The sequence below is a fragment of the Limanda limanda genome, chromosome 5 (assembly GCF_963576545.1).
Source record: "Limanda limanda chromosome 5, fLimLim1.1, whole genome shotgun sequence".
NCBI lineage: Eukaryota > Metazoa > Chordata > Actinopteri > Pleuronectiformes > Pleuronectidae > Limanda > Limanda limanda.
The window spans coordinates 28,679,646-28,706,125 of NC_083640.1; the positions used below are offsets into that span (position 1 = coordinate 28,679,646).

The window sequence follows — 26,480 nt, forward strand, 5'->3', positions numbered from 1 at the left end:
TCAGTAGCTGTTATTTCATGGTCTGTCTCCAGTCTCTCCGACAGTATGGGTGTGGTAGTGCTGCTGAATTGAAGGTTGCCCTCAGGCTAACACGTTTAGGGGCAGAACAGGGCTTCTAATGGCTTTTCTATTGCCTATTCTCTCCATTCTGTTTGCCAAGGTCTGAGGCAGCATCACCCCGACACCAGCTAATGCACTTACACACCCATCCCTGTGCAGCCACTTCCAGCTCAGAGCTACATTAGGACAGATGAGTTCACCCTTCTAACCAAGCACCTTTTTGTAGGGACCCACTGGCAACAGTTCAACTTGAATCAACAAACCCCTTCAACAAACCCCTTCCCCCCATTTAACATGAATAGCTAATAATTTAGTTAGCATATGCACAAGTTTAAAAGATCTATATAAAAAAATAGGAGGATGTGATTTGGCGTGGATCCATATAATTTTTTTCTTCACTTTTTCATTAAATGCAAGATGCATTTTCCTTGATCTCCCAGGGAATAATCATAGAAACGGTACTCAGTGGCTCTGTGCTAACATCTACTTGGTGCTAATCGGCAGTTAGACTAGATTTAATTAAGACATACCTGTTTTGGGTTTTCACTGTAATAGAGCAGAGGTTTTGTGATGTGACCCGGCTGGATAGGATACTTCAAGGTGTCTTTATAAACTAATGTTTAATTAACCAGTAGCACCACCCAATTTGTGTGTAAGGTACGTTTCCCAAGGACAGTTTTGACACAAAACTTTAAAACATATTGTGACTTTTTATTTTTTACAGTTTTTTTTCTTAACATATGCTTTCTGCTTCTCCTGTCATTAGGATTTTATTTCTATGCAGTGCATGTCATTATGTCTAGAACCATTCAACCCTCTGATTAAACTGCATTTTACCACTACCTTTTGTGTGGAATAGGCAATTGTGGTGCTGCTAAGCTAAAGAAATATGGTAATGGGACGATTATTTTATCTGGGAGAACAATGCAAAGATCTATGAATGGTCAAATTAGAAAAAAAAACACGATAGCAAAGCATCATAGCAGGTTTCTGTCAATGAGAACATCACCAGACAATTCCAATCATTCAAATTCACCTCCCAAAGTAATAATGTGAGTGTGAGTGACAAACTTCTGCAAACATTAATGCAGCAGTGAGCCCTCGGGCAAGGTACAAGTCACAATAGAGAACATGAGCCTTGGACTGACTGCTGCATCTGTCATTACACAGCTTCAGCAGAAAAGCACACACACAAACAAGTTCGGCTCTCCTCCTCCTCCTCGTCAACCATACCTATTATACTGTCTTGTATTTCCAAATGAAGCCAGTGATTACAGTAGAGAAGGAATGAAATGTGGATAGTATGTATTATAGCAGTGAAACCTTGCAACCCTTTGTTTTTTACCTAAAAACTAAGTGAGAAGGCAAACTCAGCTCAGAGCCTCTGCCTCTCAGTACTTCTGTTGTTTTAGGTCTGGAGAGTAATGGATGCTCTCTCAGACCATCACAATGTAAAGCTGTAAGGAAACGCAGGGGCCACAGGACATAATATATTCTGAGTCTCTGTCTTACATATGTACATTTTTCTGTCACATACATATATTGTCACACATGTATCTATACACACACAGGGCGTGTGACAGTATACTGGTATTGACCGTAATCAAAAATGTATTACTGATAACATGTTAATAATAAATACATTGATGCCAGCAGTTTTATTCACAACCACAAAAAAATGAAAATCGACCAAACTCTTAAACTGATATGTCTGGCTTTGCACATAGGTTCACCAATAAAGCAACATAGCAGAAAAAAATATTTTACATACAGATTAGAGTGAAGTGTGAGTGTGTGTATGTGTGTTTGTGTGTGTGTGTGTGTGTGTGTGTGTGTGTGTGTGTGTGTGTGTGTGTGTGTGTGTGTGTGTGTGTGTGTATGTGAGCATGTGCATATGTTTATCCATGTAATGTATGTGGAGGAGGCATAATCCTATGAATGTTAACAATAATTCAATACATTAACATGAACATTTTTCTATCTGTGATCGCTCCGAGGTTCATCAATCAACAACATGATTGTCTTTCTGCAGAGAATGACAAACTATATAAAAACCAAGAGAGTTATAAATCTGATATAAATCAATGATACGTTTTACCTATATGTGGACTTTTGTTATATTGCTATCGATGAAATGACTATTGCCATAATTGGTTTTATTGTTTTATTGAACAGTCTGACACTCATACAATATCTGAAAGGAGAAGATATAAAATGTATGCTTGAGTGGAAAAATGTGTGCATGTGAAAAGGAGAATAAATGTAAGTGAAATTGTATATATATGTGAAGGTAGAAGGGTATGTCCTGTGAGAGACCCAGAATATGTTATATCCTGCACGGTCCCTGCAAAGTCCACAAACATTTTTTTTCTCTATGCGATAACACCAAATATATAAATGTGGACAGGGCTGGATTTCCCTCCAACAAAGGTTAATGTCCATTCTGCTGTAAAGGAATATGACTGACCTGCACAGACCAGGGACCAAGTCAGAAACCAGATGAAGGGACACAGTTAGAGCAACTAGTTTCACTCTAAAGTTTGTTATTATTATTCTTTAAAAGCAATTTGACAGAATCTTGTGCAAGTCAAACTTAAAGGGTATCTTTAGTGACATACATTTTTTGTCTGATTGTGATGCTGTATATCTTATTCCTGTGAGCCACAGAGCTACATGCCAAAAGCACCATCACAAACACCTAAGTTGAGTGACATCATTACCATGAGCACACACACATACACAGTTAATTTAGTAATTTAGTTTATTTAGACTCATATCTGCTTGCTACCACAAATACAAGAGAAACAAACATGAAAATAGTTTTTTCTCACATATTTGTACACTGGTCTGCAGTTTCAGGAAATAATGTAACCGTTTTTTAAAAAACAAATGGAACAAATGGAATTCATTAGTTTGAGAACCAAGTAGGGTAAGAAAGTCATAAAGTACTGAGAGATGAACTTACACATTATAGTTTTCCATCTTTTTAATGACTTTATTGACATTGATAAAATATTATCAATTTTGATTGACACAAGCCTTATCCTTCAGCGGCAACAGCTCAGCAGTGTTAAAGGTATAGTGTGTAAGATTTAGGGGAAAGGGATCTATTGGAAGAAATTTAATACAAAATAATCCTAGTGATGTGTTCACGAGTGTGTTTCATCTAAATTATTCAAATAGTTTTTTTATTTACCCTAGAATGGGCCCTTTATAGTGAAATACTTTATATTTACATCAGGGGTTGTCCTCTCTATGGAGGCCGCCATGTTTCTTGTAGTAGCCCAAACTGGACAAACTAAACACCCTTTGCATTTTCATGAAAACTGAAGGTTACCACAGGTTCTCTTTCATGTTTGGAAGGGGAAGATGAGCTGAGGGTTATTCAGCTGCAACATGACACTTCACCACTTTATGTCACTAAATTCTACACACTGCAACTTCAATACTCCTGCTATTTGTGTTTTTGTGTTTAGGCCAATGACGCCTCAGGAAACACATGGAACTGGCTGTACTTCATCCCACTCATCATCATCGGTTCCTTCTTCATGCTCAACCTGGTGCTTGGCGTGCTGTCAGGGTGAGTACCCACTGTGAGGATGACCTGAGCAGGGGACCATGATACTCTGCTCTAGTATTTGCCTATTTGATCTTGCTTTGTGCCTAAGTGAATCATAAGAGCAATAAAGCAAACGAATGGTAAAGGTTGTGTTACTATACAATATGCTCACAGGGATTTTCTGGAACATCTGGAATGGTTGTATATGTCACTGCTGCAGTATTAACCTCAGCCCAGTGCTTTAAACTCTAAAAGTATTTATGAAAGTCTCAAGGCACAACTCTCCAAACTTGAAAGATGCTGAGTATTTTTTGTCACGACAGCCCCCAAACACACCAAATAAAAATCCAATGTTTGACAGGTCTGCTGTGCCCACTTATGGTTGCCCAGCTAAGTCACAGTCACTGTAAATTGGAGACATTTAGCAAACAGTTCTTCTACATATTTATAGTAAGGATGTAATAGCGGTGTAAACATTCAAACCACCTACATTTATTTTGTTTCCCCTTCATCCAGAGACTGTACTTCTGCTGCAATCACATCTGTGGCAGGTTCAATGTAATATTCATGAGGTTTGATTAAAACATAAATTCACATGATTATATGAGTCTGCCACACCACAAGCAGACGTTATACTGTGCATGGTGAGCAGAGCCTGTCACCCTGTGGAACACATTCTCTCCTTTATAAAACCACTCAGGTAGCAGGCTCAGAATTGTGAGTCTGTCATCACCTTCGAAAAGAGGATCATGGGAGAGCTGTGCTTTTATTGCATCTCTTTTAGTATTGCTTGCAGTTGTTGTCATCTCTCTCTTCAGCACCAGAAGTCTCCAGGTGTTGTTCTTCATGTCTAACACCTAACCACCACAATACCACCCAAACCAGATCCTGACAGGAATGTTATTTTGTGTAGGGTCAGGTGGATAGAAAACCCTGCACTTGACGATAGGTTGAGACAAGACTGTGGTCAAAGCCTGAAAAACTATCTCCTATACATTTTTACATCTGTCGTGTTTTAATCCATTACCTTAAAGCATTCAGCTAATAATACGTACAATTATTTTGAGTGCATAAGTGTTTTTGGATTTGTTCAAAGCAGCTAAATTCTTAATTTCTAACAACAATGTCTTGAACCGCAGTGAGGATACAGTGTTAAACGAGACTCATCATGATGTTAAACCTATAGAGAAACATCTCCTACAGTTTGGAAAGAGGCCAAAGTCTCTATGTTGCAGTTGGCTGCTCTGCTCTTGCTGATAAAATAACGTGACTCTTTGATGCTGTGGAATTTATTTCCTCTCAGACTGGTTGTCCCACAAAGACTGAAACTCAACTTTCTTTTTTTCTTGCAAAGTTTTTTTCTGCTGCTATTTTCGGGATGGGATAATGTGGGATAATGGGATAATGTGATAATGTGTCCTTAAACACCCTTCATCTATTGATCTATTCTTATTGTATCAGCTGAGAACATGACTCATCTTTTGTCTCGAATGCAGTCCAGAGTTTTTCATGGGTCCTTGTTTTAGCCCTCACACAGTGAGTCAGAAAGTCGGAGAGTTTATTTGCTCCACAATGTCCGGCCACTGCTCTGCAGTTGGAGGGTCACATTTCAACCAGCTCCTTGTGATGGACTTTATGTAAGTATCAAGATTCTGAAGAGATAAAGGCCATTGATGTCACCTGGTATCTAATCCACTGAATAGCCCTCTCCCAGAATGGTGGCTTTTATACATCACCTGCAAATCAGTTAGAGATTGTCCCTCAACTGCCCAAACTGCCTCTAGCATTGTGCGCATAATAGTTAATTTATTCATATGGAGTGTAATGAAAAAATACAGATTTCACAGAACTGACTTCCCTCCATGTCTTAGATCTAGTGGAAGTTTTACGTATGGAATGGCAATCACTCTTCTGAACAACATTTTTGAGAGACTTCAAACTGTATTTGAATGTCATTATGGTTCATTTTCTCTCGTTGTATTAGAAAATCCTTATCTAGTACTTAAATCACTTAGTGTACGACAAGGCTTAGTTTTGTATCCCATTTCTTTTGTTAACAATTGTGACTTTAAGTTTCACGTTCACTTTCTGATATCACTTAGCTCTATGGACCAGAAATACCTGGCCTTAAATACACGTTTAAGGGGCTGACTATAGCCCCTTGAATACTCTTCCTCCCTCTTTTTTCTCATCGCAATAAATTAGTCCAAAATGTAGCAGCAACAATCTTAATCAAATAAGGCATGAACACATCCTAACCACAATGACTACTGATTCATTTTGGAATCGACTTGTTGTTTTTGATTACCTCCAATGGAAACTTTGTGTTTGGCTCCAAACTACAGTTCCTAATTCCTGATATTCCTAATATTAACAACCTTCAGTTTGCCATTAACCACTCTCATATCCCGGGATGCTTTTATTGAAACCTCTCTTTTCTGCATATTTTCATATTCTCACCCAGTCACACACATACTGTACATACATACAGAGAGACTTTGGCCGGTAGCCTTCAGCAGCCCCCTCTGTGGTCATCTTGTCTTCTCTGTTTCCTGCTTTCTCCACAGAAGTTGTCAGATGGCCTTATGCTCACTGTGGATGTGTAAGGTCACTGATGCTGTCTGGCAGGGCAGTGCGGGGGCCATGCCAATGTTTAAAGGCCATGATCTGAACTTCAGAGCAGGCAGGAGAGCAGACACATGCAGGGTTGAGAGGCTGCAGATCCCCCCCACCTCCCACCAGGGGAGGTCAGGGCCTTTCGGTCAGCGTTTATTCCAGCAGCTGCGTGGACAGGCTGTGATGTATGTGTCTGTGATCAAAGTTTAAACCACAATCTCACACACACACACGTAGACCTCCAGCTTGTCTAACCTATACTCACACACTTTTACTGTACCTAGCTGACAATGTGTCTTGCACATGTCAGATGAGAACACAACTCTCATGGAATGAAAGTGTCTCTCTCTGTCTTTCTGATGTATTACGTCAACTGTCTGAGTTTCTGTGTGTAGAACTTCCTAGTGTCGTGGATTCCTTCTGCCTTTAGTGTTGTCTTTTTGTGAGCACGTCATTGTCAGGCTCCATGGGGTTTGTACCTTCCGCAATAGCAATACTGTGTTTGGTACCATCATGAGATCATTATTTTCGATAGTTTACAAAATCCCCTCAATTTTTGTTCTGCAGCTTACCACCATATCCTACTGTTTTTATTAGCAAAAGGTTTTTTCCACACCTGGCATGTACCTGTTAATGTCAGAGGTTTTTTCAGAGGTTTATTCATTTATTTCCACTTTCCACTCCAGTCTGTGCTGTGTGTATCCACAGTGAAACTATCTAGGGAGATTTGACCAGTTCTTTCCAGCCTAAAAAGTGGACTGCGATGTTGTTTTCATGCTTCAGTGAACTACCGAGACTCTCCTCCTTTTTAAAAAGTGTTAAACCTCTGTGAGTATCAGAACATACTTTAATTTTTTTCCAAACAATTCATAGAAGTTGGTTAATAGTGTTTCACACAGCAAGTTCCCCCTGTCTCTCCAGTCTCTCGCTGACCTCTACCCCCTGCTCATCACCCATTTCTGTTTTGATACTGATTAACATCAAGCCAGCCACATTCTCTACTCATACTTTAAGCATAATCGTCTGTGCTGACAGCAACAGTATCAGCTGCAGTGACTGGCACAATAATTACCGCTGCCAAGAAAGATCTGAACTGATTTCCATGAAATTCTGTGATGGGGTGGAGTATGACCCAAGGATGAACCCATTAAATCTTGGAGCTGATCCAAATAAATAGCAGATTTTCTTCTCTTCCTTTTACAGCGTTTCCCACAGAAGTAATTCAATCTATGGCAGTAACAGGAGTACACGCTTCCAAAGGACCACCTCACACGCAAATGATTCTGAGGGAACGGTAAACAGTCTAAAGAGTGAAAGAGAAGTTTTCGCATGAGGGAGAGTACTGCAGTCCATGCCATGCGGGTACACACACAACTGCAGCTGAAGCTATAAGGTCTTACTGTCTGCGTGAATGGTAAATGTTATATGGACAATAGTGTGAGAGAGTACGCTGCAAATATAATAATGTATAATAGATTTTGCACAGCTATACAATGCAGTAACGGAGCTAAACACCAAATTAGACATCTCTCATGTTATTCTGAGTATTGACAACATTTTGTTGACTCATTAAGAAACTGTGGCAGGACAAATTAGAACATGGACATTATTGGAAAGCGCTGCTTTGATATGGAAAGACAGAGCATTAGTCTTGAAAGAGGTATTAAATCTCTTAGTTCCCATCTAGTTCAAAACTGCATCTCAGGCCACGATCACACAAACAAGCACCACTGACACTGTAAACTAGCCCTGTTTGTAGATGTAGCAAGTACCAGACTACTTTGTTCACTCTGGAGGACAACTATCCAAATAACAGATGATCAGCATCAAGTTGATCCCTAAGCAAGATGTCTGGATTTAGTTTGAAGCACTTAAAGACACACACACAGGCCTGATTTATGTTGGTGGCCTGATTTATGTTGGTGTGTGATATATATATATATATATATATATATATATATATTATAAGCACCTATAGTACCTATGCCATGCAACTTTGATCACAGAAATGCACTTTAATGAGCTCAGCAGTAGAGAGAGGACCCTAATGCAGACACCAGGCAGAAGAGAAGCCAGGCAGGAACACACAAGTGGAACATAACCAGGAGCAAAAAGAGACTGTCTCACACTGAGCAGAGACTAAGGGCTGGTGTAAGTCCTAAAGCTGGGGTAATGCAGCGCTGCTGAGTAGTGGAGCAGGTGTATGAATGGGCGGGGCAGCCAGGTGAGTGAGGGCAGGGAGGAAAAAGTACGAGGACATCTAGTGGGTTGGAAGGAGAATGCAGGTCTGTGGGGAAGAGGAGGGAGCATGAGCTGAGCCTGGAGACAGAGGGTCTTGTAATCATCAGAGTTATGGGATCTGACTCTTTGTGTAAGCTTTATGTCTGCGCTCATGTTTGCATGTACATGATTGGTTTTATGTGTGTGAGACAGCTGCAAGGCTGAAAGCTGCTACAATGCTGGGAAATCCTAGCTGGTAAGATTTCTCCCTGCCTGCAGACACACACGCTGGCACACAGTACACTCACCCAGCGCACACTGATGCACTGCACACACATTATATGTAGTGAGATGTGCAGCCATAACATTTCAATTCAGATACACTGGCATGCAGGAACAAATAGAAACAGAAGCACCCTCAGGAAGGCAGGCAGGCAGGAAGGCAGGCAGCCACTGCAATGCAGAGTGGAGTCCCCCCCCCCTCTGCTGTGCGGGAGACACACCAATCAGGGGGGCGGGGGGAGTAGAGATCCCTTGCTCTGTTATTTCAAGTCTGCCTTCCTCTTTTTCTGTGTTTCTTCTCTTATTCCACCTCCCTCTTTCTACCTCACACATGACATAACCCTTATGTTGTTGGCCGAGTAATGCAGTGCCAGTGAAGATAACGACATCAGCTTTAACAAATGAGAGTTGTCACATTAATAGTGAAGAAACATTGATGGCATTTTAATAGCCACACAAAATATAAATGATTCAGTCAGGATTTAATTTGATTCATGATTTTTTCCTCTGGATATAAGCATCATTCAAATGTGTGATATATATTTACTACATAATTACGTGTGCATATTCTGTTTATAAACAGCTGCTGACATAAAGAGAGGGTGGATGTCAGTAAGAGAAAGGGGTTAAAGAGGGTAGATTAATAACACTGAATCCATCTACTGCGCAGTTCCAGTTATTTTAAGACATAGACACAGATTCAAGAAGATGCCCATGTATCACTAGCCTGGGTGCCAGACAAACTTAGCCCTGCCCACAACATTTTCGGTCGGGAAGTTCGGTCTGGAGTCGCTCCTTTGGGGAGAAATTATCTCCGAACAGAAGCTGTTCGGACCAATCAAATTGTCAGGGCGGGCTTTATACGATGATGGACAGATGATTTGGATATTTGGATTCAATTTATTGTCATTACACAGATTACAGGTACAGAGGCAACAAATGATCAACAGTTACGTAATCAACTATGTCATCAAAGAGCGCTTGGGTTGATTTCGTTTTCCATAACCATGCCTGCCGCTGGGGAGCTGAGATGTGTAGATGCTGCCATTGAGTCTGTTTTAGGAGACATTGACAGCGCATTAAATCGGCAAAAATCGTTCTTCATCTTCTTCTTCTACTTCTTCCAGCGTGCGTGCAGTTGAGTTCTGTTGACAACAACTATGCGTCGCTCAACATACGTCACATACTACGTTGCTCTGATTGGTTGTAGGTCTATCCAATTGAGGGAAGAGGAATTTTTTTTCCAGGTTCGGTTGAAACCTATCATAATCACAGCCCAATGTAGCAGTCTCTGACTCATATTCTGACTAGAATTATGAGTATGACAACGTCAGGCTAATGTATCACTGTTGTCTGCCCCAGTCTTCACTTCTACCCTTTTCTGTTCATGTCTGTGAGAATAACACTGATGTTTACAATGTATACATATTTCCAGGGGATGCGATACACAGTAGCTAAGCTGTTATCAGATATGAACACAGGAGAACATCTGCACAATTGGGTCTGCACTTTCTGTGGAGTTTGTCTTTCACACATGATCAAGGCAGCAGGAGTTTCTCCGCTCAGACGCGTTCACAACAACACATAAATCTCCGGGGCGTTCAGGAGAGTGATGGTGCAGCAGGCAGAGACAGAATGTGTCCTATTAATTGTGCAGCAGTGATCACATGTGTTTGTTTACAACACATCAACACCAGCGTCAGCCTTTATAACCAAAGGATTGTTGTTGGTATATTTGTTTTTAGACATTTCGTTTTTTTACGGTTTTGCATCTCATCGACACGTCCACTTGCTTACATTGAATCCTGTGTAGGATCTCCTACTAGGTTTTCCCCTGAGCTTATCTGGACAAAGTCTAGGGCCTCTCACTCAATCATTTGTGTTCCCACACACAGCTTCTCTGGAGATTGTCCGGAGATTATCCAGAATTCAGTGCACGTCTGAGAGATGTTTCGTGATGCTTAGTTGACGTGTGTCTGAAGGTTGAGGCAGACGCGATGTCAACCAATTACATTTTCCCAACTTTAAGCTTTTTTCTACAGAAAACTTTTACTTTTAATTAAGAATAATTGAGTGTTATTGTATCACAGAATTACAAGACAAATCTTTCAACATTTTTGTGGAACACCTTTTCTTTCCCTCTCATGCATCATGAAATCGTGTTGTAGCACACTATCTTACAACCAGGTGTTGTGTCTCTTGTTTCTTTGGAATAATATCAAATCATTATGAAATCCGGTCTTAAGTCCAAGTGAAGTTACAAAACATTGGTACTGAACTGAAAATATTTTTGGGGGTTTTACCAAGTCAAGTCGAATTGTCGTCTCAGGGTCAGACTTGAGTCCAAGTCACAGACAGATATTAGCTTGTTATCTAAGCACGAGACAACCCGCTGTTGATGCTGACTTGAGCCGTATCAGGACTCAGACTCTGTTGTACCTGCTGGAAGCCAGCCTGCTGTATACCTGTCAGGCTGCTTTGGGGTCTGTGATGGCTTGTCAGATCCACTTAATGTGTGTGTGTGTGTGCGTGTTTTCCACAGGGAGTTTGCCAAAGAAAGAGCGAGGGTGGAGAAGAGGCAAGATTTCCTGAAGCTCCGCAGACAACAGCAAAGAGAGAGAGAGTTGACTGGATATCTGGAGTGGATCTGCAAAGCAGGTTGAAAACACACACAATCATGAATACTGTGGGTTACAAATGAGGGCGTACCCCTGACTGATCATGACTTAACTGTAATTGATGTTGAGATATTACCTAATTACGACTCCTTTGAATTCAACTGTGGTATTTGTGTTACAGAGGAGGTGATGCTGGCTGAGGAAGACAAAAATGCAGAGGAGAAATCTTTGGATGGAGCTTGGTACAAAAGAAAACACAATAACTCAGGTGAGGGCTGCTATATTCAGTGTCTGTTGTGAAGATAGAAAACAGGCAGCCAGCTTTGAAAACCCTGCATCATTTTACAGATCAGCATGTTAGAGGCGTAAGCTGGTCTTCACCAGCTAAATGAACCAGAAACAAAATACAGAGATAACCTGCATCAACCCATGAGCCATATATATGACTAAATCAATGCTGTCGTACCCACCCTTAGGGAAAAAAATAAACAGAAGTATCAATAACAACGAGAGCGAGATCAGGAACATCACACTTGGGCGGCTGTGGCTGAGGGGTAGAGTGGTCGTCCTCCAACCTGAAGGTCGGCGGTTCAATCCCCAGTCTGAACCATCTGCATGCCATGTATTAGTTTTTCTAAATCCGGGTGAGATAGAACCGCTTTGATTTTTAGAAATGTTTCTAAGGTGAAGTAGCAGGATTTAATGATTTGATTAACGTGTGTTTTGAAGTTCAGAAGAGAATCAAATGAAATCAAATCAATTTAAGTGACATCCATTTCTTAATGGTGGATAGGCTGTCTGTTAGGAGACGTTTGTTTTGCTTGAAGGACAGGTATATTTTGGGGTCATCTGCATAGGAATGTTATAATATCCCATTAAAACAGCTGATGATGTCTCTTATTGGGAGCATGTATAGGGAAAATAGTCGGGGAACATATGTTAATATTTGTTGAGATTCTTTATATTTGTAATGTAGTTATACATTCAGAAAAAATTAAAAAAGGGCAAACTCAAACCACATATTTTTTTCAAAAATGTAGCACTTTATTTTAAGATGCCTTTTTCAAAAGCCCTTTTTTAATGCAAACATTATTTCACTTAAAATAGTAGAAAATATTTATTTTATTATTAGAGAATAATTTAGTTCAGTGTGAACATTTATTATAAACATTGTTGAAATTCTATTGAATTACACTTTTTTTGAGTGTCAGATTTTGACATCATACAGACATTGATACAACTACTAGGCTACTTCAAGATGTTTTTTTTGATAGACTCCTGAACTTGAATTTACACAGTGTTGATATTCCTTACAAAAGTTACTTGAAATTGACTTTACTTTTCCTTCTATGACAAGTCATATACAGTATTTATATTATCAAATGATACTGCAAATAATTACATATAATACCAAATCATAAAAAAGCACCACATGTTGTTTTAAAACACTCTATTCTTATTGTTAATCCTAACTGAGTAAACAGCATGTGGCTGATACCGGCCATTTCCACTGGTATCCTCCTCCGAGGGGTGTGTTTGTGTGTATTTGGTGTTGTTTGTGTGTGTTTACTCTCCTATTATCGAGGCCGCACTGCGTCTCATCCGCAGCCTGACCCAGGGTAACCGTCACAGTGATTATGGGTGGAAGGGTAATGGGATTAGAAGGAAGCAGAGTGAGTGAGGCTCCCCAGAGTTCAGAGAGTGGGAGTATGAGGGCCCTTCACACTTTTAAAGCTCTTCTCTTTGAAAAGCTCTCAAAGGCAAAACTAAAGCGTGGTAAATTACAGAAGCTATCTCCAACAGTTAGCTGGGAATATGTGTATATGTCACAAGCCTGTGTAAAAATCTTTTTTTTAATTTCGTCTGGTAATGCATTAAACAGAAGGCAGACGAACAAAAAGTTTAACAAACATCCAAACTGTGTCAACACAATACAGTAAATCTTAAATTTGAGGCATTTTACTAAAGATGCTACAGTGAAACGTTGTGCGATTAGGTTGTTTGCAAATTTCACTGAGCGTATTATGACTTCACCATGTTCTGTAAAATGTCACTCAGAGCGACATCATAAACCTAACGGTCCACTTTGAAGGTCCACCAGATTTAGAGGGGGTCTTTACTATGTTCATGTTCCCTGAAGGCCGCTGTAGGTTCTCCTACACACTTATGTGCAAGGAGAAGGTAAGGTGCGGGGTATTCTGTTGGTTGCCATCTGCTTCATCAGCACTAGATGAAACTAAATCCTACACACAGATACTTTGGTAAAAATGATTGCGTTCTGGATTTTATCATATGCTTCATTTACATTCCATCCATTACTCTCCTGTGAATTATCAAGCACTTTTCAAAGTGGATTTAAACATGAGCTCTGTAGATTAATCATTGATCATGATGAATTAGAGGCACAGCTGCTGTGTAGCAGTCACATGTAAGAGGTTCTACATCCATTTATGTTTAGTGGTAAGAAACATCATGGAGTGATGGAAATTCATAAAACAGAATCAGGTTTACACTTGACTTTAATAAACGTGTAGTTACCTGTATCAAGCTTTGGCAGATTTGTCCATCCGTCTGGTTTTATAATATAATTAGTAGGAAAATCGTTCACTCCACCCACCCATACATGAGCAGAGATCCCAGAAGGTGATTATGTTGGTGATCTTGGCACAGGTAAAACATCTTTGCAGCACCACACTAGAGTTTTTTAGGTAATTATTTAACAACTTCTATTTTATACACCTCCGAAAAAAATACCAAAGTCCAGTCCTCAGGAACCTCAGTGATGGGTACAGCCATGAATGAGTGGCTTTGTGCGGTGGGGCAAATCATTCTATATAAACCATGGAACAGCTGAAAGTTTATGAATGAAGTTATATGACAGGTATGAGTAGAATATAGAGAGAGGTTCTTTGTTTTCAAACGTGAACAAAAGATTGATGAATCAGAGTTAAATCAGGTCAGCTGCTTTATAACTGATGTGATTTATTGATTTATTTTCTTGTTGTGTTTGCAGTGTTGAAGAGGACAAAGAAGAGTAAGAATGATCTCATCAATGCAGAGGAGGGCGAGGATCACCTAACTGACATCTCATCTGTTGGTGAGGACGACCTGAGACTCAATATCTGCCATGTTACTGCAGGTCTTCATACTCTCTAGACTTCAAATTGTGTTGGTACTGTATCATGCAAACTGCTTGTTCATTGGGTTAAAGGATTGGTTGATGTATTGCTCCGTACACAGTTTTGTTAAAATACTTAATTGCCCAAATCTATTTAGGAATTGGTCTGAATATCCATAGTAGGAACTGGTTAGCGGATGTAGTGAATACTCACAAAGGGAGAGGCTCCTGACTGATATTCTATTGAGGATGAGCAAAAACAATGCTACAAGGGTGGACTCTATTTTATTAATTTCAGATATATCTACTGGGGAGCAATTTTTACAGATATACTTTACATATAATAGACATTCTAGTTTACTGGATTAAGCTCCCACAGGTAAACTGGTGTCTAAATGAAGCCAACTCTTGCCACTGTTGGTATTAGTAAATTCTAAAATGTAGAAATCACAACAATGAAAATCTGACACACTTCCTTACAAAAGTTGTCTTCCCTGATTGGGGGCGCTGTCCTGCACACACTACCATAGAGGCTGTTTTCTTTGGCTGGTTTCTGTCTGTCCATCTGTCTTTCTTTGCACGGATTTTGCTACCTCGATGGTATCACTTTGAAAGCGTCTAGTTTAGATCAGAATGAAGGCAAAGTTTTGAGATGGGTTTGGGTGGTGAACCAGTAGTGCTGATATTTGAAGTTGTCAGATAAGGAAATCATGGATAGTCACAATGGAATCCTTTTAAAATAGAGAGATTAGTGTGGGACTTCAGGTCACACAGCATGAGTCACATATCTAGATTAAAATAGACCAGGAAATAATTAGCCCTCTAGTCTTCCTGTGCTTGTAATGAAATTCTAATAGAACCATTTGTCTCCCTCCTTTCTGTGTCTCGTCCCACTTGACATTTGGGCCTGATTTAAGTTACAGAATGTTTAATACAATACAGGCTAAACAGGAGTAGGGAGGTGAGAGGTGAAGACCATGGCACTGAGATCCAAGAGTCATGGGCTTTACTCTGGTGACATCACAGTTAATGCTTGTCAGAATATAATAAATTGTTTTTGAATAATTTAGTTACAAGTTACATATGTCACGTTTGTTCCTCTAGTGGCTCTTCAGATCATTTTACTGCTGCAATGGCCATTGGTTGCTATCACAACCAATGTCCAGGTTGAAAGTAGCTCTGCTCAAACCCAGTCTTGAGTTCAGTGGTATGTCCACCTCTGTCTTAGACTTGGTAACTTTATTGCTATTTTCTATGTTTTGTACCAACTGCCCCCCCAGGGTCACCGTTTACCCGGGCCAGCGTGAAGAGCAAGAACGAGAACACATCTTACTTCAAGAGGAAAGTGAAGAGAATTCGCTTCACCATCCGTCGTCTGGTCAAGTCCCAGAGCTTCTACTGGATTGTGTTGTGTCTGGTTGGCCTCAACACGTTGTGTGTAGCCATCGTGCACTACGACCAACCGGACTGGCTCACCTATGCCCTATGTGAGGACCAACAGATTTCTTTACCATACAGCGAATTTAAAGTGAAACTGTTAAACATTTGAAAGAAGCAATGACACTCTGCCTCTTACAAATTAAAAAGTTTCATTCATAATTAACAAACCAAACACATCAAAACAGTCAGGGGGTTTATCCACACCTCTATCTTGTAACATTAGCCTATGGTGGTAATATTACATAGTAGAAGTCTAACTACAACTATAACACTGAGACTGTTTGACTCCTGTCGATTGTTGCCACTGTTCCATAGGCCCTATATCACACCCGGTGCAAAGCTTGACAACTGCCAGTGTGTCACACAGGGATAGTTGTCATTTTCCCATCCCACAAGAGAGCTGATGCACGTGTAGGTCTTAATGAGGTGTGGTCAGGCTCATTGTTAGCACATCAATATCTGGAAGCAGTAAAAGTCGTTTGTGCTTTCACTCAACAACAAAAACCAGATCTAAATCCAGTGGTGGAGTGTTGCACAGTAATGATAATAATCTTTATCAAGGTAGTTACATGCACATACTGTATATATGCAGGTGGACAACATGTGTACAATCTGATACTGCAGAAGCAAAAGATATATCTCACATATACACAGTTATTTCCTAGATTAACAGACTCTTTCTGGGTTGTATTTGCTGTGGGCAGAGCTAAACAAGCAGCAGAAGCCCAGCTCTATTGAACTGTGGGAATCAGAAGGAGCGCCCTTTTTAACCTGGGTATTGATCTGTGAGTTTTATCCCCCCCCCCCTCGGACAGATCTGGCAGAGTTTGTATTCCTGGGCCTGTTTTTGGCAGAGATGTCCATGAAAATGTATGGACTTGGACCCCAGAACTACTTCCACTCCTCATTCAACTGTTTTGATTTCGGGGTGAGTCCTTTCATTCAGTCTGGAGTTACATCAATACACAGTGTGAGATACAGCTACTTAAGGACTGTCGCTTCACAAGACAAACGTTTGAATAGCAGTAAAAAGAACAAATATTTGGAAAACAAAAATGTGTTTGCCTGCAGCATTTATCAGAATGTGTTCCCAGGTGATCATCGGCAGTATTTTTGAGGTGATATGGGCTGCCATTAAACCCGGAGCCTCATTCGGGATTAGTGTCCTAAGAGCTCTGAGACTGCTCAGGATCTTCAAAGTCACCAAGTGAGTCATCACTAATGTCTGTGTTGGGAAAACTGTTTCTGTCATATATACATATTCATGCCGTACGTATGTGTGTGTGTGTGTGTGTTTGTGTGTGTAGGTACTGGAACTCCTTGAGGAACCTGGTGGTATCGCTGCTCAACTCAATGAAGTCCATCATCAGCCTGTTGTTCCTCCTCTTCCTCTTCATTGTGGTCTTCGCTCTGCTCGGGATGCAGCTGTTTGGTGGCCAGTGAGTCATTTAATTCTACTGTAGCTGCTCGTAGTGGACTAAATGTTGTTTATTTAGTCTCAAAATCAAAGATTGGCTGGGGAGCCTCAGCCCTGTGCCTTCGGAACCGTAGTTGTGGAAGCAAAGCAGATAGGCTCGCTCAAGAGGATACCTTTCTGTTCGTGGATACTGTTCTCAGCACTTGTATCAAAAGGGCGGCCGTTGTTTTTATATGCACACATTTTTTATACTTAATAAAAGGCATAATTGTTTGTCCATTAAGCCTTTGAGCATGATGGATGCAGTTTGTACTGAAGTGTTTTATATAGAAACATGTTACAATAATGTTGAGAACAGGCTTATAATCAGCCAGGTGATCCTAGAGTACCTTTCACTAGAAGTCCAGACTTCTGGGCACAACAGGCGGACAGGTTACCAAACGAAGATCCAAACAAAAGGGCAGACTGGGGTGATATTTCAGGGATGCCTCGATGATCTTGAGCACGGACACAAATACACATTAGCACAGCAAGGTAAAGGAATTAAGTAAAGATACTGAGAAGCATTTGTAACCACTGTGGTTGTATGACGATCTGATGGGGTCCTTGCTTTAGCCGGTGCCAAAGTACTGGTTGCAGGTGTGGTCGCTGACTCAGCAACCGGTGAGTGGTAGTTTGGTTGGGAAAGGGACCAGAGTGTCAAGCCTGACCAACACACCTACACATACAAGGACATTACAGGGACTGTCATAACACAAGAGGAAAGAGACAAGGGAAACCTGATGGCATCTCTGATTCTGTCTCCTCTAACAGGAACAGTATTTGACTGCTTTCAATCAGCTTGTTGGAGCCATGAGTGTAGTTCCTGGCTCTTAACAACATTTTGTCCCCAGTTCATTACTGTATCAAAGATGTCGGGGAATGCTGTGAACTCGCACTTTCACTCATCATGAATTTATGTCCCCCACATCAATGGTTAAAGTGCATATACAGTCATATACAGATGTTGAGAGGATGTGAACATTCAGTCACAAATTCAGATTATATTAAATATTAGTAATTTAAAACTCAGTCGGTACAAGGCATGACATTGATTGATTTGATTGAGAATTTATAATTTGACATTTATTCATCAAACCTGGACAGAGCGTCATGATTTAGCCCTCAGTTGGATAGAAACATCTTTTTGCATTCAGAAATAGGTGAAATTATGCAGTAATTTAAAGCAAGTGTTGAAATTTAACAGTGAAACTGGGATCCTTCTTTTCTATCTTTGGCATAATTAAAGGTGTATAATCTAAAAGATTGATGAAATTGATGAAAATAAAAATGCATTTCACAGGCCTCTGGAGCAAATGGTTTACCCCTTCTCTTTCTTCTAGAAACAATAAGCAAATTCTTCCTTCTCTCTTTGCGTCCTTCAACTTCAGGGGGGACGTAATTAGGTCCCAGTAGATACACAGAGATACAAAATGTCAGCTTTAGCACAACCCATCCATTTAAGAAGAAGAAATGCTCAGAGATCAGCAATAAGGTCACAAAGACTAGGGGGACACCAATGTAATAGGCATATATTACTCTGGAATATTGTGCAGTGGCCTGATGGAGAGGACAATAAGATGCTCCATCCTCCATAGGTGGAGGAGTGTGACTTTGTGGCTTTGGAGCTTGATTACATTCAAAGACTGTTCATTCTTCCCTCTGCAGATTTAATTTTGAAGACGAAACACCGACAACTAACTTTGACACATTCCCAGCAGCCATTCTCACTGTGTTCCAGGTAAAGGTCAACTCCATCATGCTTTCTATCCTGCTCTGCGTTTACCACTGAACTAGACTCAGAAAGCAGCCTGTGTGTCCCCCCTGCAGATCCTAACTGGGGAAGATTGGAATGCGGTCATGTACCACGGGATCGAATCACAGGGGGGCGTTCATAGGGGAATGTTCTCCTCCATTTACTTCATCATTCTCACTCTCTTCGGAAACTGTATCCTACTTGATTGATCCATATTCTATATCATTGATTTGAGGAACAGCTTCAATTGTGAATATAGATTATGTGTTATTGTCAGTCATTTGAACTTTTCCTGAAACCACAATTAACCAGACACACTTCTCAACGTCTTCTTGGCCATTGCTGTTGATAATCTTGCAAATGCCCAGGAGCTCACTAAGGTACTGTATTTCCTAATAGCTTGATATATACTGTATATCATGGCTTTACAGGTTCAAGATAGGAGGGCAGTAGCACTGACGTACCCATGTTTACTCTTGTTTTGCTTCTGTCTATATTACCTCATTGCATCTACCTAAGTTAGCATGTCAACCAGTTAGCCTCAGCGTGGCCATCTTTTTGAAATAGTCAGTAACTATATAACGTTTGATATCGATTGTCAGATGGAGGAATAGATTAAATAATCCTAAACTAAGTCTAACTTTGGCTGATGTATGCTAACAATTACATACTCAAAAGCAATAGCTGTGTCTCAATTCAGGGGCTGCATCCTTTGGAGAATCTGGTCTATCAGGAAGACCACCTTCTTTATGGGCTGCTTAGACCACAAAGTCTTAAATGAAATGAGATGCACAGGTCTACAGAGCATCTCAAGGACTGGAGTTACCTGCGGATAATGTCCAGTCTCTTGTAAAGATGTAGTTCTGCTTAGAGGATTTATTATATATTATGTCTTATATTTAAAACTCAACAATGACTGAAGCTCTTGGCGAGTAACCATCACCATAATTGCATCAAATATCATATCAATTGCTGATCTGCAGCTGTCAAAGAAACTCAAACATCCATGCACTTTCAGTGTCAGTAGTGGAACAGCTCTCCAAAACAAAAGAGCAGGTGAACTCGTAAAAAAGGAGGGGGGTTGGGGGGACTTACTTAGTATTGTATATATGTATTTTTTTGCCAACTCTGTCCAGGATGAAGAGGAGCAAGAGGAGGCTATCAATAAGAAACTTGCACTCCAGAAGGCCAAGGAGGTAAAGGAGGTCAGCCCTATGTCAGCTGCTAACATTTCCGTCACAGCGTAAGTCAACCTCTTCCAATATTTGCTTCGGCTTCCTCTTATTTTATCTCATACCCACAGACTAAAGCTAATTCGCTAACTATGCTAAGGACCAGCTCACCGACATGTCAGCACATATGAAATCAAATTAATTTTAATATAACATTTTGCTGGAGGCATCAAACATTAGGTGTGTCAGAATTGTCTTTTCTCATACATGGTCTCTGTTTGATTTGGTTCTTGGGTTACTTTTCCAAGATGACAACCACATGTTGGACAGGGGATATTGCACCCCGTTAAGCCCTATAAATGGTTTTGTATTTTGTATAAGACAAATTGCAATTTGGGAATATAGGCTATACAAATATAATTTGATTGATTGATTGATGTTAATCTCCTCACCCACACATTTTCTTCCAAAGTTCAGATCTCTGGCTTCCTGTCTCCCAAACGGCCTGTGCAGTAGATTTCTGCAAAGTCCTTGAGAGTAATCATAATATCAGCGGAGAAAATACTACTCATAGGTGAAATAATATTTTTTTCTCTCTCTCAAACAGCCAGTTTGTCTATGATATCACATTATAATGCTAATATGCAACCACCACAAACATACAGCATGTATGATATATAGAAGTTTTTATAATCAACACAAGGCCAATTAGAAACTTATTGTGAATTCTCCAGGCAGTAACTCTATTTATCACTTAACAGTTTCCGTTTAGTGATACTACTGATTTAGTCATTGTATTGTTTTAGTTCTTGTTAGTCTAGTTTATCCTTGATTCACTTTTTTTGTTTACAGCAGTCCACATGAAATGAATAGAACCGATACATTGAATTGTTGTAGTCTCTTTTGCTGTTCTTCTAAAATATACTGTTCTGTATCTTTAGAAATATAGCAAAAATCTCTTCAGTATTCTGTAAGTGTGTTATTCAATATGCATTTTCTGTCATAGCTCATTATTGAACATAACAAACAAAACATAACGGGTATAAATAATGTCATTGGTGGAGTTGAACGTCAAAGAGACTTTTTTGTAGCACGTAGCAGAAATGCTAACGGGTTGTGTTGTAATGGAGAAGGTTTGGAAACAGTACAACTTTAATCTTAAAGTGCTGTCTCAGTCGCACTCATCATACTGCACCATGACTTAAAAATGATTCAGAGTTTGAGACTTTGAAGTGTGAATGAGAGAAATTTTGTCCAACAATAAACATAAACACCCATGACCTTAAGTTATTTTAATCATATATTTACATTTTCCACTAATCAATAAAAACAATAGATCAAATGTGCAACGTATAAGGAGTCACTAACAGTGATCAACACACAGCGATTCACCAGTTGACTTATGGAGCTTTCAACACCTTATAGCTTTGGTTTTTCAGTCAGTATACAGTAGCATAAAGTAGCATACAGCAGCTGTGTTTATCACGGTGTCCTTACATCAGGCAGGCTGTGGGTTTGAAGCGTTAGAGCTTACCTGCATGGATTTCCACCGGGTACACTGTCTTCCTCTCAAAGGCCAAAGCTGTACAGGTAATGTTACATCTGTAATTGACTGGTTGAGCTGTTCAGGGGATAAGTGGGTTTAGCTTACAGATCGACTTCAGACAATCAGTTGTAAGAGAAAAAGCTCAAACGCAGAGACACGCGTTAGAGACAAGCTGGTGGATATAGTGGAACAGCTAAAGAACTATATTCTATACCTCTCTGGCTTGTGAGTACTCTGGTCTTACACAGTGAGAGCACGGGTAGGGTGCAGGTCGGTTAGTGACAGGTACGCCAGCCAATAGTTTTATTCAGTTCAGACATGATTGGTCATGTATATTACAGTCCTGTGAGGCCCACAGATCTGCATTATTTTCTTTTTGAGCACACACACTAGCTGCTGGCACCAATCTCAATATTTTCAGCTCTTCACATGACATTATTCTTGTATCCATAACTCTCTACCCTACTTTCAAATATCCATAAAATCATATCTATAAATGTACCTCATGCATTACCAGTCATAGTCAAATGTTGCTTGTTTATAGATATCAGTAGAAACCTACTATCTCAGAAGTGGGCTTATTTTCTTTGTCTGTACTGACATCTGATTTATCTTGCTGTCACTGTCCCTGACGGCCAAGTTGTGTGACATTTCCTTTCTGGTTCAGACTTAGTCCTGTTTATGGGCTCTGACTGCTGATTACATTGAAATGTGATGAGAGGCTAAAGGACAAAGAGAAGGAGAGAAATGTTGAATGGTGTCTGGCCTTTTCCCTGACTACATCCGATATGATGTTTCCCCTTTTTGTTTTGTGCATGTGCAGTTTTCTAACACGTACTCGAGGTAACGCGCATTCTAGCAGCTCATCCATCTGCAGCGTTAACTCACTGTGAGTTATTACCTCTCTGATTCAACTTTTAAATCCTCCCATTACCCTTCTTTGCTCATCCCTCCTCTCTGCTGCTGCTAATACCCCACCTTCTTCTGGTGTTGTCCTGTCAGTCATTATTCAGTGTGAACTGTCCTGAAACATGGCAGTTCTTCTGCGCTCATATGTTGTGTGTGTGTGTGTGTGTGTGTGTGTGTGTGTGTGTGTGTGTGTGTGTGTGTGTGTGTGTGTGTGTGTGTGTGTGTGTGTGTGTTTGTGTGTGTGTGTGTCAGTATTTACATACCCCTGAGTTCAATTTTCATTTCTTCTTCAAGATCATTGTTCATACTGTATGTGATGTGATGATTTCTCAGGCTGTTTATATAATATTACATATTCTAACTGCATTGTCAAGGCTTGTGTTTCACTGATGAAGAACGTGACTGCTCAGTTAATTGGAGACAGCAGTAGAGTCTTTTGAAGGCTGATAGCAGTACCAGTGGACCGAAAGTGGTACAATTCTATATTTTCCATATTGTCTACAATTCAAACACACCACACTGTTGCACTGGATTCGCCTCATAACCTCTCAAACCAACACACACACATTGCAGAATATTTGGAGTCAAACCCACTCACACCGCCCTGCTGCACCAAATGTGTGTTCACCTGACCCTGATCACTCTCTCCAACAGACTAAGTAAAACTAACTGACCAACTGTTTTAGGATATTACTGAGCCTATCAGGGATCACATCACTCTCAAATCCTAAAGCAGTTTTATGGTAAATTGATGTTCAGCAGGTCCTCAATGTCTGGCATTGGAAATAAAACAGGATTTTATACTAGTTTGAGCATCTGTTTGGCCTGTCAGTCTTGAACCACAAGTTAAAAGTCAAATTAATTTAAACTTCAGTGCTTGAAGATGGGTGGAAGGTCTCACCTGTAGGTTTGATAAGCAGATATATACACACATTGATCACACAGTCAGAGTTTTCACCTGTAAATAGTCCCACACCATCTATTTAATTACCTGTTTAGCCCTGGTTCTCTGAGTAGTATGAGTGGGTCGTCTGAGTATGGGATGCCCCGACTTTCCTCGGCAAAGTGAAAACCCCCCTTTGAAAATCAGGTTATTTCAGGGAGATGTATGGGGTCCATATTGTAGCAGTGGCCCATGAGTTGGCTCGTTATATGTGGGGAGGCATACCCTAAACACTACACAGCTCTTTAACACCATTGTAGCAAAAGACTTTGCACTATTTTTATCTCCTGTCCATTTTATTCCCCTGCTCCCCATAATTTTGCATCTTGACTGTTCATGTTTTCCCCCTTGTCAGTTTTCTGAAGCTTAGTTCGCTCCCTCTGTGCCCATGTCTGTAACTTGTTTCTGTCCCTTTCACAGTTCCTTCTCTCCCTCTGTTTGTTTCAATGTCGCTCCCTTTATGTGTTTGTAGGAGTTATGTCTGCACCCCAGTACATCACTTCCTGAGGTAAAAACAACCGCCTGCTAGCAAGGTGGTGGATTATGATGATGATGATGATGATGATGATGATGATGATGATGATGAGGATAACATGCATAAACAGATACATACATACATGATCATGTTCTCATTATTCACATTTCCTTGACGGCAAGACCACACAAATTAAACAGACCTGTGCTGCACTGTTGTCATGCACACCATGCTCATTTCATTCAGTGGCTCCAGTAAAATGCTGTCCATCCACTTCTTAGCTGAAGTTCTTAAAGAGTGTCGTGCAGTGTGCTACGTATACTATGCAGAACGTGAGAGTGAAGAAAAGGACCAAGTAAAGAGAACATGGAATAAAGTTATTTCCTGCAAATCTTTGCAAAGACAGATCAAAATATTTGATGAAATGACACAATAAAAAATACACTACATGTAACCCTCCACTTTAAAATCATGCAAACTTTTTGAGTTCACATAATATTAGAAATGCATGAATTCAGCCATTCCATAACTCGGTTTTAAACACACACATGGACAGAAAGCAGTCGCATGTCAAAGCATGGTGATGTGGCCATGTTTGGCCTTTGTTCAGGCATATCCATGGATGAGCGCTCTCCACACTTTGATAAATGACCCAGTGGTTGGCTGTGTTGAAAGCTCCATTGCACCTTGGTCATACTGTAACTCATCACAGCATGTAGGGACTATGTGTGTTATCATGAGATGTAAAGTGAAACATACTGCTGGTTTTATGTACCATGGAATCATGAAGTATAAAGTACATGCTCAATGTGCCACATCTCACAGGAAACCATGCCTGTCAGTGTATCCATTGGGAATTCATATATCCTATCTTTGGCACTGACATCAAAATAGAGGGTGGTGAAAATAGTTATATTAGAGATTTATATTGTAATATCAATGTTCCAGTGGTTCTTATTTGTGTGGTTCTTCTGTCCCTCCCCCAGTAAGGAGCAGCAGAAGTCGATGAAGACGATGTCGGTGTGGGAGCAGAGGACCAACCAGCTGAGGAGGCAGAATCGGCCTGGCTGTGAGGCCCTGTACAATGAGCTGGAGCCTGAGGAGCGTCTCCGTCTGTCCTCGGCACTAAACATCCGGCCCGACATGAAGACCCACCACGACCGGCCACTGCTTGTTGAGCCCCATGATGGGCCTTTGCTGGGCGATCACCAGCACCACCATCATAAGTCCTGCGTGCTAGAAGAGGCTGAGACTGCAGACCCTTTGCCTCACCAGAATCGTCGTCATCACCGGCACAAAGACAGGGACCGGATCAGAACGAAAGAGGAGACAAATGATAATGGTGACACTGGTGGGAAGCACCACGTCCATCACAGTCGCTCCAAAGACCACGACGGGAGCCGGGGCAAAGAGGGAAAGACTGAGAGATCCCACAGCCGAGAGGGAGGCAGGAAGCATCAGCATCAGAGCTCGGTGGAGGACAGCGGAGGTGGAGGGGTCACAAGTGAGAGAGAGCATCGCCATCATCATTCACATCGGCAGGCCCGAGGGGGCAATGGGACAGTGAGCAGTGGTGGGAAGGCAGAAAGAAGATCCCGGCACAAAGAAGGGCGTTCTTCAAACAGGGATGGGGATAGGAATTCCAGAGGAGAGAGTGGGGATAATGGAGAGAAGAGGAGGCATCGGACTCATGGTTCTAGGGGCCAATCCACAGCTGAGGGAGAGGATTCCAACGACAAAGAGAAGACCAATGGTCACAGGTAAAAATGATCGGAAAATCAAAACCAATGGTCAAGGTCAGCATTGGATGAGACTGAGCATTTGGGGACAAAGAGGTACAAAGATAGGCAAAGGAAGATAAACATGTGCTTCTACACCAAAGCGTTGGGTGGAGAGAGATAACTGTGTCCAGTACCGTAGTCATAATGCTACAGCAGAAGTTGCATATCCCTAAACTGCCCCCAAAATGAGTACCTCCCTCTATGCACTTCTTCTCAGCATATAAAGACAGGGCTGCAGTCTAAGAGAATGATCTGTAACTTTACCCCACAGCATGGATACCTTTTGTGATTACCCACCACAACATGCACAATACCCATGCATATGCACCAGATTAACAAGGGACAGATGCTATGTTGAGGTCTGCATACCTACCAAGTGTTGGGGATACTTTATGACAACAGGGCCACCGATGCAGCGATTTTTCCTGGTACTGCCGATGGGTAGTACGACCGTGCCAGACGTGGATGAGAGAGAGCGTGACAGTGGAGCAAACAGTGCTGCACACAGCTCTGTAGGGAAGCAGAAGTG

At 40.9% G+C, this 26,480-nt stretch overlaps 1 protein-coding gene across 1 annotated transcript in view; it reads left to right on the forward strand.

Annotated features, from left to right (window-relative positions):
* The window catches only part of cacna1ba (calcium channel, voltage-dependent, N type, alpha 1B subunit, a), a 125,108-nt gene that overhangs the window by 48,485 nt on the left and 50,143 nt on the right, over positions 1 to 26,480 (forward strand). Inside the window, exons 7-20 of the mRNA XM_061071017.1 lie at positions 3,537 to 3,640; positions 11,280 to 11,395; positions 11,537 to 11,623; positions 14,369 to 14,450; positions 15,743 to 15,960; positions 16,729 to 16,841; positions 17,008 to 17,120; positions 17,221 to 17,352; positions 19,038 to 19,110; positions 19,200 to 19,317; positions 19,438 to 19,505; positions 20,262 to 20,368; positions 22,667 to 22,732; positions 25,157 to 25,930. Of these exons, the coding sequence (XP_060927000.1) occupies positions 3,537 to 3,640; positions 11,280 to 11,395; positions 11,537 to 11,623; positions 14,369 to 14,450; positions 15,743 to 15,960; positions 16,729 to 16,841; positions 17,008 to 17,120; positions 17,221 to 17,352; positions 19,038 to 19,110; positions 19,200 to 19,317; positions 19,438 to 19,505; positions 20,262 to 20,368; positions 22,667 to 22,732; positions 25,157 to 25,930 (2,171 nt within the window). The remainder of the gene's footprint in view (positions 1 to 3,536; positions 3,641 to 11,279; positions 11,396 to 11,536; positions 11,624 to 14,368; positions 14,451 to 15,742; positions 15,961 to 16,728; positions 16,842 to 17,007; positions 17,121 to 17,220; positions 17,353 to 19,037; positions 19,111 to 19,199; positions 19,318 to 19,437; positions 19,506 to 20,261; positions 20,369 to 22,666; positions 22,733 to 25,156; positions 25,931 to 26,480) is intronic.